Below are 21,243 nucleotides of genomic sequence, written 5' to 3'. Positions count from 1 at the left end.
TGTTATGTTATGACAGTCTCTCCATACTTTTTTTTTTTTTTATTGAATTCTGTCTTCTGGAAGTAATTTGGTGGAGAGATGTAAATAACTGATGATAGCCTTAGATAAAAGGTCCAGAAAGCCCAAGGGGGAGGAGCTAATGAAGGAGGCGGAGCCTTCCAGACATTTTGCCACCTGGGCACTAGGTGTAAGCCCAACCCATGCTGTGTGTAGATGAGGTTCACTTGTGTCTCAGAGACTGGGACCCACAGAGATCCAGAACTTCAGGACTTCACAGCTCTGTGTAAGCTTGATAGGGAAGCTGGAGGCCCAGAGTGCAGGTAGGAGAAATGGGGTAGGTGGTGAATGCTGGAGGCTGCCTGTTGTCTGTTTTTCCTCTTTGGTTTTGAAAGTTTATATGAAGGTGATATGTTAAAAAGATGGCCTTGTGGTTATTGAAACCCCAAGCAAAGAGGGCCCAGCCTATTGTGGGCTTGAGATAAAATACTAGTGACCCATACAAAGACCCCTCAGTTTCCTCAAGAGCAAAAATAACTGAAAGATTGACTGTAAGTCCTGTTGGCCTCTTGGATCTTTTGTTAAGATGCTCTGAATAATCCTTGTTTAGAGGCCAGCTCTGTTTGAACTCAGCCAAGTGTCCTAGCTGACACCCAGTGAGTGGCATGTCACATGGCCCAGGATTAGGGAACTCTCGACACTGGCAATCTGCACTGATTTTCCCAGAAGGGCTGGCTGTGGAAAGGTGTGGAGTTCCAAAGACTTGTCTGGACCAGGACCCCAGATCAGCAGCCAGAAATGTAAGTAGGAGGTGCTTAGCAGGCCGTCTTATCTTTCAGTTAGCAGGGGTTTTACTTCTTCAGTCAGACTACAGATATATCAGAGCATTTATTTTGATTCTTTGAAGGAAGCACTCAGTTGATTTAGGATTAATTGAGGAATTTTTATCTAACTTAAAAGTATGACATTATTTAATTAGAACATGTATTTGATAAATGAAATACATTAAATAAATGTGGCACTTGTTAAAAGAAAGTTAACTTTGCCTTACTGATTCTTTTAAAAAGAGTGTGTGTTTCACTTTGTAAGAGTGTAGAGAAAAAGCAGCTATGTTTCCTGCATTGTTGGTAATTCTGATTTCTTAACTTCAGGTACGTGTGTTTCAGACTACCTTTTAGGGAGACTCAGAGACTTAGATTTATGCTCCTTAGTTATTTTGTTGACAGATTTTTTATTTCTTTGCTGTTGACTTCAGGGTCAAGTTTGGCCTTTTTTTTCTGTTTTTTTTTTTTTTTTCATTCTGGTTCAGATTATGTGACTTTCTTCCTTCAATTGTCTGTTTTTTTAATTGTTTCTCCAGTCTTGGTTTAGGTCAATGTTCCAACATTCCAAAGTGGGATCTAAATTATGATTTTGCATTATTGTTCTGGTTTCTTTCTGGTCTTTGACTTTGTATCATGCCCTACCTTCACTACCAATAACATTAGATTATGGTTCTGGTTTTTCTGATCTGAAAGTTAGGATGACATTATATTGTTAGAATGAGTGTGTTACTGAGATTTTCAAGTGTTTTGAAACTTGGAACATTTCCTCTAACATGGTATTTGTGTTTGTGAAATTTTTGTTTATGGTTGAAATTTGACTGCAAAGGCCGGGACATTCTGCTTGATGATGATTATTAATGAAGTTGATAGAATTAGTGCAGAGGACTTTGTGTTTATTAATACAGAATCCAGAAATAAGCTGTGGGGAACTGATGAAATAAAATAGAACTTGCCTTCTTGGCTGAATAAGGGAGGTATTTGCATAAACTTTTCCTCTTTCAAGAGGAGAACCATGGGGTACTAGGCTGGAAGGCAATTAGGAGGTTGAAGGGCCTCAGATTGCATGGCTTGAAATCGGAAACTTAGCCAGGCCTCCTTTTAGGTCATTATTTTGTAACTCCATGGAGTTAAGGTTCTGTGTCAGGGGAATTGCCTGGCAGTCTAGTGATAAAGACTCTGCACTTCCACTGCTGAGGGCCTGGTTCAGTCCTGACTGGGGGACTAAGACCCCACAAGGCATGTGGCCAAAAAACCCCCCAAAAAGATGTTGTGTAGGGACCATGAAAAAGTGATTTTCCTAAAAGTCAAGTGAGGAGATTTGCTGTCATATAGAAAGGCAGAATATGAGGACTGTCTATTCACCATAAAGTATCTTCTTCTCAACCAGAGAGTAACATTCTACTTGGTGATTTCCCCCACTCCTCAATCATTCAGTTCGGTTCAGTCGCTTAGTCTTGTCCGACTCTTTGCGACCCCATGGACTGCAGCACGCCAGGCCTCCCTGTCCATCACCAACTCCCGGAGTCCACTCAAACCCTTGTCCATCGAGTCGGTGATGCCATCCAACCATCTCATCCTCTGTTTTCCCCTTCTCCTCCTGCCTTCAATCTTTCCCAGTGTCAAGGTCTTTTCCAATGAGTCAGCTCTTCGCATGAGGTGGCCAAAGTATTGGAGTTTCAGCTTCAACATCAGTCCTTCCAATGAACACCCAGGACTGATCTCCTTTAGGATGGACTGGTTGCATCTCCTTGCAGTCCAAGGGACTCTCAAGAGTCTTCTCCAACACCACAGTTCAAAAGCATCAATTCTTCTGCACTCAGCTTTCTTTATAGTCCAACTCTCACATCCATACATGACTACTGGAAAAACCATAGCCTTGACTAGACGGACCTTTGTTGGCAAAGTAATGTCTCTGCTTTTTAATATGCTATCTAGGTTGGTCATAACTTTCCTTCCAAGGAGTAAGCATCTTTTAATTTCATGGCTGCAGTCACCATCTGCAGTGATTTTGGAGCCCAGAAAAATAAAGTCAGCCACTGTTTCCATTGTTTCCCCATCTATTTGCCATGAAGTGATGGGACCAGATGCCATGATCTTCGTTTTCTGAATGTTGAGCTTTAAGCCAACGTTTTCACTCTCCTCTTTCACTTTCATCAAGAGGCTCTTTAGTTCTTCTTCACTTTCTGCCATAAGGGTGATGTCATCTGCATATCTGAGGTTATTGATATTTCTCCCGGCAATCTTGATTCCAGCTTGTGCTTTCTCCAGTCCAGCGTTTCTCATGATGTACTACTCTGCGTATAAGTTAAATAAGCAGGGTGACAATATACAGCCTTGACGTACTCCTTTTCCTATCTGGAACCAGTCTGTTGTTCCATTCCAGTTCTAACTGTTGCTTCCTGACCTGCATACAGATTTCTTAGGAGGCAAATCAGGTGGTCTGGTATTCCTATCTCTTTCAGAATTTTCCACAGTTTATTGTGATCCACACAGTCAAAGGCTTTGGCATAGTCAATAAAGCAGAAATAGATGTGTTTCTGGAACTCTCTTGGTTTTTCAATGATCCAGTGGATGTTGGCAATTTGATCTCTGGTTCCTCTGCCTTTTCTAAAACCAGCTTGAACATCTGGAAGTTCATGCTTCATGTATTGCTGAAACCTGGCTTGGAGAATTTTAAGCATTACTTTACTAGCGTGTGAGATGAGAACAATTGTACAGTAGTTTGAACATTCTTTGGCATTGCCTTTCTTTGGGATTGGAATGAAAACTGACCTTTTCCAGTCCTGTGGCCACTGCTGAGTTTTCCAAATTTGCTGGCATATTGAGTGCAGCACTTCCACAGCATCATCTTTCAGGATTTGAAATAGCTCAACTGGAATTCCATCACCTCCACTAGCTTTGTTTGTAGTGATGCTTCCTAAGGCCACATGATTTCACCTTCCAGGATATCTGGCTCTAGGTGAGTGATCACACCATAGTAATTATCTGGGTCATGAAGATCTTTTTTGTACAGTTCTTCTGTGTATTCTTGCCACCTCTTCTTAATATCTTCTGCTTCTGTTAGGTCCCTACCATTAGGAAACAAAAAAACAAAGAAAACTCAAACAAACAAAACCAAATTGACTGATTTTTAAAATTTAAAACTCATTGAAGAAAATGTGAGAAAAGCACATGAAAAGAAGAGGGAAAAAATCAGTTATAGCTATATCAAAACATTGCTACTATTTTAGGTATCAATACCGTGAAAAAAATGGTTTCCCTTTTGTGGAAAGTATGGAAAATATCTGGATTTTTTCATTTAAGATTTTCATGTTAGCACTGTTTGTTGTTGATAGAGATAGTAGGTATAGTGGTTTAAAGCAGACACCCTGGCACTAAAGTGCCCAGGTTCAAATCATAATCCACATGTGAGCTCTGCCTCAATTTTATCACCTGTAAAATGGTGATAATGATAGTCAGCTCACAGGTTAAATGTTTGTGTAAAGGACTGAGAACATGTTTGTTATTGTCATCAAAATAGTTTATTATTGTAATATTAATGTATGCATATAGTAGAGAATTTATAAGATACAGAAAAGCAGAAGAAATAAAAATCACCCATTATTCTAAAACCCAGAGAAAACCACCAGTGTTAACATCTTATTTTTTTTAAATGCATTTTTCTCTTACATAGTTAAACTTTTATTTCCAATTAATATTCTGATCACAACATAAGTATTTTATATGCTCTTTGTAAACATAATTTGAAAAAACTACATATAGACCATCTTGTGTAACAATATTTTATGTAACCTTTCCTCAAAGTTTGACAAGTGGATGGCTATCTCTGTTCCCCCTACCCATTTTAAATAGAAGCAATCATAAATTAGCCTTGGTTAGAACAGTCTGGAACCTGAGCCTTCCCTGGCCAGTCTAGAGCCTGCAGTTGTTTTTTCTGTAACCAGGATGAAATCAGATCCAATCCACAGGCCAGTTAACTCAGATTTGACTGTTTTATGAATGAATATGTGAGATCTATCTTTGTAGAGTCTTGTCTTCTTAAGTATTAGAGGTTATTTCTTTAGACCTGAGTCCCAGAAATGGAAGAGCAGAGTCAAAGGATGAGAAATGTTTTTGGTAAGAGTCATACTGACTTAAATTTGTGGCAACCATGAATGAGCCTTCCTCAGTTTCTGTAACCCCGTGTACCCTCCCCCAGATCTGGGTTGCCTGTCAGATCTGAAATACTGAGGAAATTGTCACAGGTGCCAAAACACTGGAACAGAGTTAATCCTAATTAAGATCATCACTGGCTCCTCCTCCTCACTCCTCCAGGGCCCTTCCTTCTTCCTTTCTTAGCCTTTCCACCTCCCAGCTTTCTCTAATTCCCTTGTGTAGCCTTCCTCTTCTCCACTGGTGGGAAGTCATATAATTAAATTGTTCCCATTTAGAAGTTAGTGATCTTAGCAGCTAGAAGTGTAATTCCCCAGCTGGGTACTTGCTGGGTACCCCCAGCTGGGTACTTTTTATAAAGGGTTCGTGGAACATGGGAACCCACAGGATGGCGCTAGATGGTGAAATTTAGGGCTCTGTAATACACAAGGTGGGGGGTATTTTGGCCGGGGCCCCTCAACTTACATGATAGATCACATCCAAGATATAAAGCCTATCTGGGGATGGGATGAAGTCAAGGCCAGTTTCTGAGTAGCCTTCATTTCCTCACTGCCAAAGCACCAACTGCTGGAGCAGAAAGGTGAAGTACATCTCTTAGAAAACCTATCAAGGGGAGATTTTTACTGAATTGGATATAATAAAAGACTTGTCAGAAGGATATGCAGATTCTTTACACAAAATATAGCTTTATGATACTAGGGAAGGGCTCCTTTTATGGCTTTTTAATCATGTGGTTGACATTTCCAAAGGTGTGGAGGGCCTTTGCTCATGTATAGCCAGTGATCTGATTAAATTGCATGTCTCTGGCTCAGCAGATCCAGGTACTTCTGAGTGGGACCGAGGCTCTGATTTCTGTGACCTGAACCCTGAGCTGTAGAAGGTGGGTTTCTTGCTGAACTCTCTGTTTTCAGCAAGGTCTCAGGTGGCAAGGAATTGTAGACTCATACATCTCTGATGGACCAAAAAGCCAAAGAAAGAGTTGAAGAATGTGCCAGAGAGAAGAGGGTGACAGTGGGTTACCTTAGATGATGCCCTCGTTTTAGGGATGGACAAGGATGGGGACAGGCACGTTATGAGAGAGAACTTAAAAGGTGAGGTTTACCTGGTTCAAACAAAGCCTGCGATGTCCTGAAGGAAGGAGGAGAGGGAGAAATGGAAAGCTTAGCTGGTGGAGCATTCTCAAGAAGCTCTTGATCATGGCCAGGTGGGAGGGTGGCCTTGAAATGGTGGGAACCAGCTGGAGCCGGCCAGATGCCAGTCTCCCCTTCCTCCCTAAAAGAAAATGCTTCAGTCTCATAGTGGCTCTTGCCTTATTCGGAATCTTCTCTGTTCCTTTGTAGCCTGACCCGGCCTGAAGATGACATTGCTGGCCTCTGTGGTGTCCTGCTCCCGTGTCCGGCTCTTCGCCTGCTTCCTCAGGCTGGGCTCTCAGCAGGCCAGCCCCCTGCAGCTGCACACAGGGGCCAGCCTCGCAGCCAAGAGCTACTATGAGGTGCTGGTGCTGGGTGGGGGCAGTGGTGGGATCAGCATGGCCGCCCGCATGAAGAGGAAAGTAGGCGCGGAGAACGTGGCCATCGTTGAGCCCAGCGAGGTAAATCTCCCCCTTATGAGTGTGTGTGTGTGTGTGTGTGTGTGTGTATGTGTGTGTGTGTGTATGTGTGTTGTGCACAGGCACGTGCGGGTTAGGGGCTGAGGTGGGGATGACTGTCATGCCCTGGGCCTCCATGTTCCCAGGTTCATGCTTCTCTTTCTGGGCATAAAAAGCAGGTCGTCCAAAAGGATTGGGAGAAGGTGGGGGGAGGGAGAGAGCAAGGACAGATCTCTTGGCTTCTTATGATCTCCTCTGTGTTAGTTTCTTAGAAGTGCCATAACAAATGACCATAAACAGTGTGGCTTAAAACAGATACTTTATCCTCTCACAGTTCTGGAGGCTGGAAGTGCAAAACCAAGCTGTTAGCTGGGCCATGGTTCCTCTGAAGGCTGTTCAGGGCAAGGGGAGGCTGTCCCATGCCTCTGTTCTAGCTTCTGTGGTTGTGGACAGTCCTTGGTGTTCCTTGGCTTGTCGTGCATCACTTCAGTCTTCTGTGTGTGCCACTAGTGTCAGCACAAGACCTTTCTACAAGGACATCAGTCATTGGATTAGATTTTAGAGACAATCCAATGGATAAACATTAGAGAGTTGAGGACACTCTAATCTAGTATGTGTGCATGCTAAGTCATTTCAGTCATGTCTGACTCTTTGTGACCCTATGGACTGTAGCTTACCAGACTCCTCTGTCCATGGGTCTTGCCAGGCAAGAATATTGGAGTGGGTTGCTGTGCTCTCCTCCAGGGGATCTTCTGGATCCAGGGATCGAACCTATGTCTCTTACATCTCCTGGCAGGCAGGCTCTTTACCACTAGGGCCCCCTGGGCGTGCCCTAATCCAGTATGACCTCATCTTAAATTGATTACATCTGTAAAGACCCTATTTCCAAATAAGGTCACGATCACAGGTCCCAGGGTTTGGATGTCAGCATATATTTTGAAGAGAGACAGTTCAATTCACATCACCCTCTACCTTCAATCTCATGTCCAGAGGAAAATTGGTGGTCGTTGCACTTTCCTTTCCCTGTTTCAGTCTGGAGAAAAGATGATGAGTTGATGGGTGGGGAGGACTCTGAAAAGGTGTCAGTAAGTCTGAGAAATTTAAGTGTAAGGGATTATAAACAGGTTATGAAACAAAAAGGTAGCAGACACCAAAAGGCAAGTTGGGAAGTGTTTGTAAGGCACTAACATTTTGAGGTTGTCCAGAGCTTCAGAAACCCACTCCAGTACTGTTGCCCGGAAAATGCCATGGACAGAGGAGCCTGGTAGGCTGCAGCAACTTCACTTTCACTTTTCACTTTCATGCATTGGAGAAGGAAATGGCAACCCACTCCAGTATTCTTGCTTGGAGAATCCCAGGGACAGGGCAGCCTGGTGGGCTGCCGTCTATGGGGTTGCACAGAGTCGGACATGACTTAAGTGACTTAGCAGCAGCAGCAGAGCTTCAGAAGAATAGTCAAGATTTTTGATGGTTTGCCTAATATTTCCTAAGGAACCAGACGTGCACCAGTGAGGAGTTGTATCTTTGGGAGGTAAAATCAAAATGGACCTGATGCCTGTTTAGTGGAGAGGGTGGGGCAAGAAAGGCACACTTCTTTTCAGCAAGTCTTCCCTGTACCATATGAGGCTGCCCAGGGCTTTGCTGTATTCTCTGATTGGTATGCTGTGATCTGTGGGGAGATGGTAAGGCGCTCTCTGTCAATTTCCCCCCTTTTTAAATAGAAGAGCTAAGTTTAAGTTTCAGCTCTCCCCACCTTTAAAAAAATTATTTTTAAAAATTTTATTTATTTAGTTTTGGCTGCGCTGGGTCTTTGTTGCTGCACCCTGGCTTTCTCTAGTTGCGGTGAGTGGGGCTACTCTCTAGTTGCAGTGCAAGGGCTTCTCACGGCCGTGACTTCTCTTATTGCAGAGCGCAGGCTCTAGGGTGCTCAGGCTTCAGTAGTTGTGGCACATGGACTCAGTAGTTACGGCTCATAGGCTTAGTTGCTCCAAGGCATGTGGGATACCAACCTGTGTATCCTATATTGACAGGTGGATTCTTTACCACTGAGCCACCAGGGAAGCCCCAATTTCCTTTTTAAAGTGACTTTAATTCAGGGACAACATTTAAAATGACAGTGGTTTGAGAGCTGTATTAGGTGGCCTCTGGTGGATTGTAGTTATCCCATGGAAGGTCTCCCGTGGGGCTGCTCTTTGCAATGCGACAGGCTCCTCTGAGGCACTGGACACAATTCAAGAGACCAGGATGGAGTCTGCCTTGCTCCGTGAGGATGTGCATGACAGGGCTTCTGAGAGGAGCTGCCAGTGGCTCAGGTATTTGGTACTTTCCTTTCTGTGTCTGGTTTAGGGATTGCTGGAGCTCATGCTTGTTGGCAGTCTAAAAAAATGATCCGAGCTTGTATTTTCATTCCCTTTTCTGTTCAAGATGGACTTCACATCATTGAGCTCTCACAGCTGGTGACCTCTGCCCCCGTTTGATCCTATGCGTTATGGCTGTAGGGAGATTGCAAAGCTGGTCCTATGTCCTCTTCACTCTCTGGGGCTGTTGGCAATTCTGTCTGGCCAGTTTGAGGCGTTTTGATAATGTTGAGATCTCTTGGTCCTCCAGTCTGCTCCATGGATACATGGTAATTCTCAGAGGCCATTAAACCAATCTGCCCTTTGACCCTGAGTCTAGGACTTTCACAACTAACTGAGATCAAGAGTGGACCATCTAAAGCAAGAGAACTCCAGAAAATACTGAAAGTTTGGGTATCAGGGGGTACGATCTGATGCCTCCTGGCTTTGGGTGTAAAAACCTCTGAGAAAGGAGAAGAGGGACTCCAAGGACTGACTGGGGATATCTGCTGTCCTCCTCATGGGCTTGGGAAACACAGGGGGAAGTTAATAAAGTTCTGAGCATCCCCAAAGTGGCAGAAAACTTTTCAGACTCACCTCACAAACTTCTGAATAACCACATTTAGCCTTCTGGACTTAATTTTTCTTTAATGGACTCATAATATGTGTGTGTACATGCTAAGCGCTAAGTCACTTCACTTGAGTCTGACTCTGTGACCCCATGGACTGTAGCCTGCCATGCTCCTCTGTCCATGGGATTCTCCAGGCAAGAACACTGGAGTGGGTTGCCATGCTCTCCTCCAGGCGATCGTCCCAACCCAGGGATCGAACCTATATCTCTTATGTCTCCTGCACTGGCAGGCAGGTGCTTTACCACTAGCCCCACCTGGGAAGCCCGTGTATGTATGTATGCTTGTTTATATAGCATGTGGGTTTTCCAGGTGGCTCAGTGGTAAAGAATACACCTGCAAATGCATAAGATGCAGGTTTGATCCCTGGAAGATCCAGTGAAGAAGGAAATGGCAACCCATTCCAGTATTCTTGCCTGAAGAATTGCATGGACAGAGGAGCCTGGGTGGCTACAGTCCACAGGGTTGCAAAGATTTGGATGTGACTTAGTGACTAATGCAACGAATATAGCATGTACATGTTAAACACCAGATCTATTTTATGTTAGTCGTTCAGTCGTGTCCGACTCTTTGTGACACCATGGTCTGTCCATGGAATTCTATAGGTAAGAATACTGAAGTGGGTTGCTATTCCCTTCTGCAGGGGATCTTCCTGACCCAGGGATCTAATCAAGGTCCCCTGCATTGCAGACAGAGTCTTTACCATCTGAGCTATCTTACCTACAAAAGAATTCAGCCAAGATCAGCAAAAAAAATCATAAACTATCTTTAGTGACCACTGTATTATCTATTGCTTAAAGTGAATTTAGGGTAACTGCCCTTCAGAATTTAACATAGTAGGAAACACCAGTGGAGTTGGTGGGGGAAGACTAACCTTTTGGAGACTTCTCTGTGATGCTTCAAGGGTCAGGAGGGAGGAATTGGGAGAGTCTAGCTCATGTACCTTTAGCTATGACTCTTTTGATCAGTCTCACCTTGTAATGAATCTCCAAATACTTTGTTTTTTAGACACATTTCTACCAGCCCATCTGGACCCTGGTGGGTGCTGGTGCCAAACCATTATCCTCATCTGGCCGTCCCACAGCAAATGTGATTCCATCTGGTGTGGAGTGGATCAAAGCTAGGGTGGTTGATCTGAATCCAGACAAGAACTGCATCCACACAGATGATGACAAGAAGGTAACCACTGGAGTCCTTTGGCTTTTGTTAACCTGAGGGTTTAAGTGAATGCACATTGTATCAAAATGGACAGCTTCGTGGTGAGAGGGTGGGGTATCTCTGTGTGTGTGTGTGTGTGTGTGTGTGTGTGTGTGTGTGTGTGTGTGTGCTGAATACTGTGTGAGATGGGACGGGTGTGGGGAAAGGAGGATGGGATAGATGGAAGGACTGAGTGAAGCTGAATTAATAAATGAACAATGAAGACAAGCATTCGTTGAAAACCAGTTTGCCCTGTTGCTTACTACAGTATCATGTACCTGAATTCTTATTGAACAGACACTATTGCTCTGTGTTAAAATACCAGGTACCTCACTCCTTTTTCCTTTGAAGCAGTGGGCCTCTCCACCTGACAGATGGCCCTGCAGAGGAAGGGGATGTTGGAGAGTATCCGTCTCGGTCACACTAGTGGGTGCTCTGCCGTGTGACTGCGGTTGGTGTTAGGGCTAAGAATTGCTGCTGCTGCAGCTTGAGGGTCACAATTGCTCAGCACCATAGACGTCTCCTCCCATCCCCACCATACTTCAATCCCAACTTTTCAGCAGCTGCAGCCCCTGGGTTTGACTGAGGGGATGAGGGCAGGATGGTGAGAAGACAGGCTCAGAAGCCATCCTGTTCCCTCATCTGCTGCTGAGCCCGGGACAGCCGCCATGCTGTCCCCGGCCTGTCCCAGGGTCTGGTGGCTCTTGGGCCCTCAGGGTGTTATTGGCTTTAATACTCTGATTCATATCCCTCCAAACTGGGCACTCCAGCATTTTCACAGAACTGTAGAATCAGAGTTGGTAGAAATCTTTCAGCTCTAATCTCTTGCTCTAAGCAGGGACCATTTGCTGCAGGCATTCTCAGCCTTTCCTTAGGTCATGGATCTTTCCAAGCAGGACCTTACCCTGCTCTACAGAATGCATATAAGTGCCTAATTTTGCATTAAATTTCAAGGAGTACAGAGATTTTTTGTAGCCTTTCCCTGAACCCTGATCAAGATTATCTGCCTAGCTTCTGTTCATCCTTTCTTCCTTCCTCCCTCAGTATTTATTTATATTAAGCATTATTATAACCTGTGTATACAGTTTTAAGGATATACAAGTGAACCAAAACAGACAAATATCTTTATTGTTCAGGATTTTGTATTCTAGTGGAGGAAGACATACAATAAACAATAATCGTAATAAGTAAGTTATATAGTGTGTTAGAAGGTGATGAATGTTAATTAAAAAATAGAGCTGAGTTACTTGGACTTGGGCACAGGGGTCATGGGGTTGAATTTAAAGTGGGTTAGAGAAGGAAATGGCAACCCACTCCAGTACTCTTGCCTGGTAGAGGACGGAGGAGCCTGGTAGGCTATGGGGTTGTGAAGAGTCGGACACAACTCAGCGACTTCACTTTCACTTTTCACTTTCATGCATTGGAGAAAGAAATGGCAACCCACTCCAGTGTTCTTGCCTGGAGAATCCCAGGGACAGAGGAGCCTGGTGGGCTGCCGTCTATGGGGTCGCACTGAGTCGGACACGACTGAAGCGACTTAGCAGCAGCAGCAGCAGCAGTATTTACGTGTCCCACTTCTCTGAAAGTTAGCACTCTTCTTTCATTTTTTTAGGCAGACAGGTTATATGAAAGTTCTTCCTTTAATGAGTCAGAACCCACCTTCCTGTAACGTCTTTTCTGTTTTGTTTTTGGCCTCTAAGGTGTTAGTGGCCATAGTACTTTTCTTATTCCTTATTCTTCCTGTAGTGTGGGAGAGAAGGTCTTCTTTCTTTTCAGTGGAGAAACCCTCCAGCTATTTGAAAGTTGCTCTCAGATTCTGTGTCTGTCTTCTTCTCAGGTAGACTTTTCCTCCTGTCCCCACTTTCCTCAGATCTCATGGGCTCCAATCCCCTTCCTACCCTCTTTATCCTGCATTGGACATCATCTGGCTTGTTAGTACTCTGAGATCCATGGCCCCAGTAGGTGTCTGGGAGAGTAACCAATGCTACAGAACAGCCCAGAATAGTGTGGGACCATTCTCTTCAACAGCTGGCTAGAGCCCAAGCTAGCGTTTGCCAGTGACATTTCTCAGTGTTGATTCATGCTGGCCTAGAGACCATGGGCCTTTTATTCACATGATCTACTGTCGAGTCAGGCATCCCCCATCCTAAAATATAGACATATTTATATATATGTGTGTATATATAAATATGCAAATATATAAACATACATATTTATATGCATGTATATAAATATACAAACATACAAATATATATGTATATATAAATATAAATATATTTGTATATGTATATACAAATAAATATACATTTATTTACATTAAATTAAAAAATTTCTATATTCTTTATATATTGTTTTTCCCATGTTGATAAACTTCCTTATTTTCCCCAACATCTCCAGGAGAACAGACTGAATTAAACACAAGACTGTTTTCAGTTCACAAGATTGAGCTTTGGGGCTGCTTTTTCTCACCAGTCTGCTGCCAGTTCAAGGGACCAGCAGACCTGTATGTTTGAAGACACATCACCTCTTTGGTACAGCAGTGCCTGCCTCCTAGTCAGACCCCTCTGCACTGCAAGAGTAGCTCAGTACCTCTGTGATTGGCTTTGTTTGTATCTTAAGGAACATAAACTTGTCTCACCTCTTGAGAATGAGAGGTACTGGGAGGCGCCCTCACTTCTGAACCCTGCTTAGACTCTGGTCTAGACGCTTGGGAGAGTTGCAGTGCTTTGTTAGCGCTAAGGAATAAGGTGGTACATAAACTGGTGAGACTTTTGTCCAGGATTTTTTAAGCAAAAGTATTCCAGAACCAGGGCTTCCCTTGTGGCTCAGCTGGTAAAGAATCTGCCTGCAATGCGGGAGATCTGGGTTCAGTCCCTGGGTTGGGAAAATCCCCTGGAGAAGGGAAAGGCTACCCACTCCAGTATTCTGGCCTAGAGAATTCCGTGGACTGTATAGTCCATGGGGTTGCAAAGAGTCGGACATGACTGAGCGGCTTTCACTTTTCACTTTCTATTCCATAGCCAAGTATCAGAAATCTACATATCATGTCTCATCTTCTTGCTTTTGGTTCATCCTCCCAGCTTGCCTGGATCTTTTACATTTGTGATTCTGTCATCCAGTTAGCAGTTTTTCCTTGCCTTTATCCATGATGGGTTCATTTAAGTTCAAGGTTTGAATTCTTTAACATGTCCCTAGAGAACTTTTTTCCTAGCATACATGAATCAATCAGTATTCTTTTGAAATATTAAACAATTTACATACTCGTTTCCATCATTTGTTTACACTTTCCTATCCTGTCCACAATGCGAGGGCACTGCTGCAGTCCAGACCCAGTGTGTCTCCGACTCTTCCCGCCCCAGGGGTCTGTCTGTTTGGAGTGTGTTCCACAGGCCCAGTGTGTACATGGATCCTTGCTCCTTCTCCAGACTTAACCTGGTTCTGTTCCTTGTTCCTGCTCCAGCACACTGGCCTCTTCTCTCCTCAGACGCCTCAGCCGCCTTCTTCCCTGGTACATGTGCACAGGCTGCTTTAACCTCTTCCTCTGGCTAACTCCTACTGATCTTTATCTTAGACATGGCCTTCCCTCTAGACTTGCCATCCCAGCACTCTGTGGTTTAGTAATTGTCTGTGTGGCTATCTGTTGGCGTATGTCTTGCCCACTAGACTGAATTCCTGGAGGGGTAGGAACTGGGCCTTTCTTGTTCGGTGTTCTGTCTCCAGGACTTAGCATAATATCTGTCACATAGAAGGTGTTGAGTCAATCTTTGTGATCAAGTTGTACCTCAATTTCTTCATCTGTAAAGTGGTACTAATACCTACTTCACTGGGTTGTTGTGAGGCTTAAATGAATTAAAACATGTAAAATAGTCAGGACAGTGCCTTGTACAAAGTGAATGCTTAAGAAATGTGGCTGTTATTACTTTTTAAAGAATACATGAGGGACTTACCCAATGGTCCAGTGGTTAAGACTCCATGCCTCCACTGCAGGGGGTGTGGGCTTGATCTTTAATCAGGAAACTAAGATCTGACATGCTGTGTGGTGCAACCAAAAAGTTAATTAAAAAAAAAAAGGAAAAAAGAGTATATGGGAAAAAAAAGGAAAAGGAAATATTTATTGAGTATCCACTCTGCTCACAGAGTTCTTGACTGCCGACTGATGGGAAGCAGGTTTGCAGTCTGCAAACACTTGCTGATGTCCTTCTTTTTCTAAATTATTATGAGACATCATTTTGTTAGATGAGCCTGGAATTTTGAAGTGCATAAACATCTTGTTTACTAAATTATTAGTGTCATAATTTACCTCTCCCACCCCGTCATGCTGCTGCTGCTGCTGCTAAGTCGCTTCAGTCGTGTCCGACTCTGTGCGACCCCATAGACGGCAGCCCACCAGGCTTCCCCGTCCCTGGGATTCTCCAGGCAAGAACACTGGAGTGGGTTGCCATTGCCTTCTCCAATGCATGAAAGTAAAAAGTGAAAGTGAAGTCACTCGGTCGTGTCCAACTCTAGCGACCCCGTGGACTGCAGCCTACCAGGCTCTTCCGTTCATGGGATTTTCCAGGCAAGAGTACTGGAGTGGGATGCCATTGCCTTCTCTGCCCACCCCCTCATATAAAATTACAAAACACTTGTCCATATTTAGCCTTTTGGCAAGGTCTGCACTGTTCTCTGAAACTGCTCAGAAGTTTTGTTTACAAGGTTTTGTAATTCCTTAGAGTTTAGATCATCTGGCCTAGAAGCTTGAACTCATTCAAAATACATGAAGTGTTCTTTTGTACTTTGCTACTTTAGGATTTATTCTCCCTTATTTTTTTCATAATCTTAAGCTTGTATATTATTAGTCCATAAAAATAATCAATATTATGCTCTAATAGAACCATCAATGCATGCACAAACCAAAAGCTTTTCTTTACAGTGCTCACATGTCTTACCTGTGGGTCAGGAACCCCAGATCCTATGCCATCTCTGACCTTACATCCTGAGGAGTTCACTCAACCATTTAATGAGCCTGGTACACTTTCCTACAGAACAAGGAATTTAAGGGCACTCGGTCTCTATGGGTGGGCAAATCATACAGTTGAAGATGTATCTATTATCTGTCCACTTTGATAGATTGTATTTTTCACAAGCAGCCGAAATCAACCATCTACCTATCCATTCATCCAACAAATATTACAGACTTCCTCACTTTAGTGTCTTGTGTTAGATTCTAGGACTATAAGGAATAAGATATAACCTTTATCCTCTAGGAGTGTTGAGTGTAGTGAGGAGGACATTGCTGCTGAATAACACAAGGGCTAAAAAGCATTCAGTCCACTGTGCTGAGGGAGCTGCCGGGAGGGGCCAGCAGGGAGGGGGACTGAGTCATAGGCAGGTCACACAGTGGAGGTGACCTTGGAGCCGAGTCTCCTAGGGCAGGACCTCTTCAGCGACTTGCTCCCCTTGGCTCCCCAGCCCAAGCCAAGCTCTTTCAGGTCTCGGAGGCCCCTCTCTTCCACTGTGATCTGCCAAGCTGGCCGCTCTGCTTCTCTACTTGTGTTTTTCACAAGCAACTGAAACCAACCATCCACCTCTTCACCTATCCAGCCTTCTCTAAAAGGCTGTGGCAGTCACCACCTGTGGCCACAGGCTGGGCTCCCACATTCACTGCTGTCGTTCTCCAGTTCTGTAGGCAAGTCCCTTTACTTTATATCATTTTTGCTTACATTTTTGTACTTCAGTTTGTCTTCCTCCTGATCCAGAACCCACATTTCCATCATAATAAGTATGGATACTTTTGCCCTCAGCATGGATGAGCACAATGCCCATATTTAAAGAGAAGAGTTTTAAATTCCAAACAGCTCGTTCAGTAGGATCAGGTAGGTTCTATCACATCTTTTTCAGTGTCCCTCAAAAGAGCAGTTTCTCAGTTATGCTGTTGATCCAGTCTATACCAGTAGGACAGATTGGCCTGAGATTCACACATTACCCTATAGGTGGGACTTACAGGTTAACTTTTAAAGAAAGTTGATTGTCAGCCTTCAACATGAAACAGTCAGTTCAGTTGCTCAGTCATGTCCAACTCTTTGCGACCCCATGGACTGTAGCACGCCAGGCTTTCCTGTCCATCACCAACTCCCAGAGCTTGCTCAAACTCATATCCATCGAGTCAATGATGGCATGAAACAGTGTTAACACAAATAACTGTGGTCTCTTTTCTGTTGTGCTCCACTGTGTAAAAGTACAGGTATCTCAAGCTCCCAGAAGCCAGGCGTGTTATATATTTGTGAAGCACTGACATGTGAGGCGGCAGAGAACGGGCAGCAGAGAGGTGGACATAATGGCACACTGGAGTGTTCATCCCTGCCCGCTGGCCTGCCCACCATCCGCAGCCCCACGTCATCATGTGACAAGATGGAGACGCAGTAGGGGCTACTGATGTCTGGGGTCTGAGTCAGTTCTGGGGCTGCCACTTTTTGGGTCTTGGTCTAAAATGTCATTGTTTGTGTTGCAGATCTCCTACAAATATCTTATCATTGCTCTTGGAATCCAGCTGGACTATGAGAAGGTACTTAAAAATTTTTTTTAATTTATTTTTGGCTCTGCTGGGTCTTTGTTGCTTTTGCACCAGCTTTCTCTAGTTATGATGAGCAGAGGCTACTCTCCAGTTGCAGCGCATGGGCTTCTCATCGCAGTGGCTTCTCTTATTGCGGAGCATGGGTTCTAGGGTGCACAGGTTTCAGTAGTTGTGGATCACAGACTCTAGAGCACAGGCTTGATAGTTGTGGTGCACAGGAATAGTTGCTCTGTGGTATGTGGAATCTTTCCAGACCAAGGATCAAACCCATGTCTCCTACATTGGCAGGTGGATTCCCATCTACTGTGCCACCAGGAAGTCTGAGAACGTACTGTTTTAAGCTACTTCTATTACTATGTCATGGGCTTCCCAGGTGGCTCAGTGGTAAAGAATCCACTGCCAGTGTGGAAGATGCATGAGATATGGGTTTGATTCCTGGGTTGGGAAGATCACCTGGAGTAGGAAATGGCAACCTCCTCCAGTGTTCTTGCCTGGAAAATGATATGGACGGAGGAGACTGGTGGGCTACAGTCCATGGGGGTCACAAAGAGTCAGACACAACTGAGCATGCGTACATAAGTATGTTATATTGGCCTACTTATGCTATGATCAAAACTGCATTTAGTTGTTTTATACTCATTTGAACAAGAAAGAGTATTAAGAAATCCTCTTTCAGTTTTATTTCTCAGCAGCCTTTTTATGGTTTTAAGAAAGTCTTCTCTAAGATTCTGTCAGTGATCATGATATGTTCTAGCTTTAGGCTTTAATCAGAGTTCAACATATCCAGGGCCTGATGGTAATTCTTAGAAAACAGCAGCCTTTCCCACACTTACAAGAAAACTACCTTTCTCTGTAGGACTGAGTTGGTTGTATTTCCTTTGAAAGTAAGATTTAGATTGTGAATTCTTAAGCAGACTTTAAGGGTAGAATACTGGCAGTTAGCTTATCAGGCGCTGAAGGGATGTCTAAGTTTTGTTGTATAGAGGCTGGGTTTTTGGTAAAAAGTGACTGACACAATATAAATGCTGCCCCAGCAGTTCCTTAGACCTCACTTTTCAGTGAGCTAGGGAGCCAGATGCCCTCTGACAGTTTGTGAGATTCAAATTTATTTTCCTAAAGCATAATAGAGTGAGTTAGTAATTATGATTTCCAGAAGCTTCTTGGGGAATATGAATAAGTAGTTGAAGCACATAAAGCATTGTGATAACCAGGTCAGAAATTTCAGGAAAGTGGTTTAGATGAGGGCCTCATCTGAGTTGCATCTGCAGGGTGTTTGATGTGTGTTTCTGGATTAAAAACCAGAATAGGGACATGCCCAGTGTAGGAAATAGAAGGAATGACATGGGACCTGGTCTGTGAAGGTTTAAACAAGCCATGGATTAGTGTGGAGGTTGTGATGAGTTTGGTGCCATGGGTCATGAGCCTCATATAAACAGTAAACCATGGAGGACTCTATGGAGAAAGGTGCCAGTGATAGTTTCTGGGAAGTCCATGCCTCTTCAAAAGGTCCACCAGAGTCGACTTAACAAAGGTAGCCTATCTCTATGGTCATGGCACCCTGATGGCTTGCTGTGTGAGAACTGTCTGAATACACCAGTGCTGAGAGTGTTTGCACCCTCTTGCAGTAAACCAAGAAACAATAATATTTAAAAGGAGCTGTTATTATGGAGTCTCTACCATGTGCCAGGGACTATGCTAAGAATCTAATATTGATTCCTCATGACTGCTTGCGAGGTAGAAATTTTTTATCTTCTCTTTGATAGATAAAGAAACCGAGGCTAAGAGGATATGAGTAATGTTTCCAGGGCTACTGTGTTACTTAGCAGTCTTGGAGATACTAGAAAACTACCCAGGTTAGTGTAAACAAAGGAGAGATGGCTTTGATGAGGATGCCAAGGTGTGTGGATCTCGGGGGCAGGATGCTGTTGGGCCTCCAGAAGGACTGATCTCTGATCTGGGTTTTGTTGAATGTGAGCAGCTTCTCTCTGACCAGCTGCCTCTGCCTCTTCCCCCACTAGCTCCCGGTGAATCTCTGCAGTGCCATGTCCTGCTCTCTGGTCTTCTCAGTGTGGTAGGATGGTCCACAGCTCCCCACAGGGCGGGGGTCAGATCTCATCTCTTTCTTAGACTTTCCTGCTCCTTCTGCTTCTGGGTTCCCAGGGAAGCACCTTGGATTCAGTGGTGTCATAAACTGCCCTTTAGGAACAACTGTCCTTGAAAGGAACTTGGTTACTACTTTATGGCACCGTTTTCCTTGATAACGGCTTCTTCAGACTAGAGAAATATGATGAAGACAGATTGGCTATATATCTCCTGGATCCTGAGTTTTGCTTTGGGAGCTGGAAAGCAGGGAGGTCCTGTGGGAAGGGCCGCAGGCAGTGGGCGGGGCCTCAGTATCTAGTTGTATAAGAGTCTAGGTAGGTCTCTCAACCTTGTTTCCTCATCTTTGTCTGTGGGTCAGTAATATTCCATCCCCTCCCTCAGAGGGGCTGTAGTGAGTGGAGTGAATATTAACATAGACGTGAGACGGCAGAAACATTAAAATGCAGGGTGATTTTATAATAATAAGTGGTTACTGTTGTTGAGACTGCTAATATTACAGCTACTTAAACTGTAGCAGAAGATATGGTTAACAATCAGAGGAATACTTGGCTGTTAACATGTAATGGAGGAGACCACAGGACTCTTTCCCTGAGACTTGAGGAATAGGTGTTGGGTGATTCCATGAGTCACGAGTGGGTGCCCTTCAGCCTGGAGAGGTTTTGAAAGACTGCTCATCTTGAGACTGTTTTTGATGGTTCTCTGATCATCCTTGAGTCTCTTAACTCACTCATTCCCATCTCCATTGTGTTATATGAACCTTCTCACATTTAAGAGAAGGACCCAGTTAATCTTCCTGACAGGAATACGCTGACGTGTACAGAGCATGTACCATACACGTGCCATTTTTCTAGTCGTCTTATACCGTGGTCTCTTTATTCTTGCCAGCAATCCTACAGAGCAGTTACTTTTATCCCCATATCACAGATGATGAACATAAGCGTTTCAGTGAGCATCAGAATTACCTGGAGGGCCTGTTAAAACAGATTTCTGGGCTTGTCTCTGAGTTTCTGATCCAGTGAGTTTGAGCTAGGGTCTGGTAATCTGTATTTATAACAAGTTCCCATGTGGTGCTGTTTTGGGGACCACACTTGAGACCCACTACCTGATTTACTGGGCCATTTACTGGGGATCACAGTGCTTGTAAATGGAAGAGCTAGGACTCAAACTGGAGTCTGTAGGTTCTCAAGTCCATGCTTTTAATTTCCTGCCTTTGCTGCTTTTATTAAGCGCTTGGCCTGGTCCAACCTTATACAGGGTAATTTAATTTTGTTATTGCTGATAGTGTGGCTCTTGGTTCTGCCTGTTGTTCTTCTCCCTCCTAATAAGAAAACTTGTTCTCCACAAAGGAAGTAAGGCTGGCTTCTTGTCCTCACTCTGATGATGGGAAGAGAGGTTCAAATTCTGGTCTCCAGGCCACAGAGGCCCAGGGTTTCCCTTCAGCCTTGCCCGTTCTCCACTTTGGCAGATGACTGCAGGCCCCACAGCTCTGGGATTAGCAGACCCCTCACTCACCTGCTAGCACCACTGTGTGTGAGTCCAGGAGGCTCAAAATTGTGCTGAAATACATGAGAGGTGGTAGAAATGACAGCCAAGAAGGATTCTAAACACAGATTCCATTTTCACTTTTGTTAAATAATAATTTCTTTGTGTGCTTTGTTGCAGATCAAAGGCCTCCCTGAAGGTTTTGCCCATCCCAAAATAGGGTCCAATTACTCAGTGAGGACAGTGGAGAAGACATGGAAAGCTCTGCAGGACTTCAAGGAGGGCAATGCCATCTTTACCTTCCCTAACACTCCAGTGAAGTGCGCCGGGGCCCCGCAGAAGATCATGTACTTATCAGAAGCCTATTTCAGGAAGGTATGCT

The 21,243-nt window shown here is 44.1% G+C and overlaps 1 protein-coding gene across 2 annotated transcripts in view; it reads left to right on the top strand.

Moving 5' to 3' along the window:
• The window catches only part of SQOR (sulfide quinone oxidoreductase), a 53,839-nt gene that overhangs the window by 15,706 nt on the left and 16,890 nt on the right, over positions 1-21,243 (top strand). Inside the window, exons 1-5 of one of the 2 annotated variants that reach the window (XM_027554102.1) lie at positions 783-797; positions 6,314-6,564; positions 10,535-10,705; positions 17,214-17,267; positions 21,042-21,236. In XM_027554102.1, coding sequence (XP_027409903.1) covers positions 6,331-6,564; positions 10,535-10,705; positions 17,214-17,267; positions 21,042-21,236 — 654 coding nt within the window. In that variant the 5' untranslated portion in view covers positions 783-797; positions 6,314-6,330. Of the gene's footprint in view, positions 1-782; positions 798-6,313; positions 6,565-10,534; positions 10,706-17,213; positions 17,268-21,041; positions 21,237-21,243 lie in introns of those variants that run through there. The other variant, XM_027554101.1, reaches the window with a different exon arrangement.

Source organism: Bos indicus x Bos taurus, chromosome 10 (genome assembly GCF_003369695.1).
Source record: "Bos indicus x Bos taurus breed Angus x Brahman F1 hybrid chromosome 10, Bos_hybrid_MaternalHap_v2.0, whole genome shotgun sequence".
Taxonomy (NCBI): domain Eukaryota; kingdom Metazoa; phylum Chordata; class Mammalia; order Artiodactyla; family Bovidae; genus Bos; species Bos indicus x Bos taurus.
Note: the sequence above shows the minus strand (reverse complement) of the source record. Positions and strands in the feature narration are given on the sequence as shown.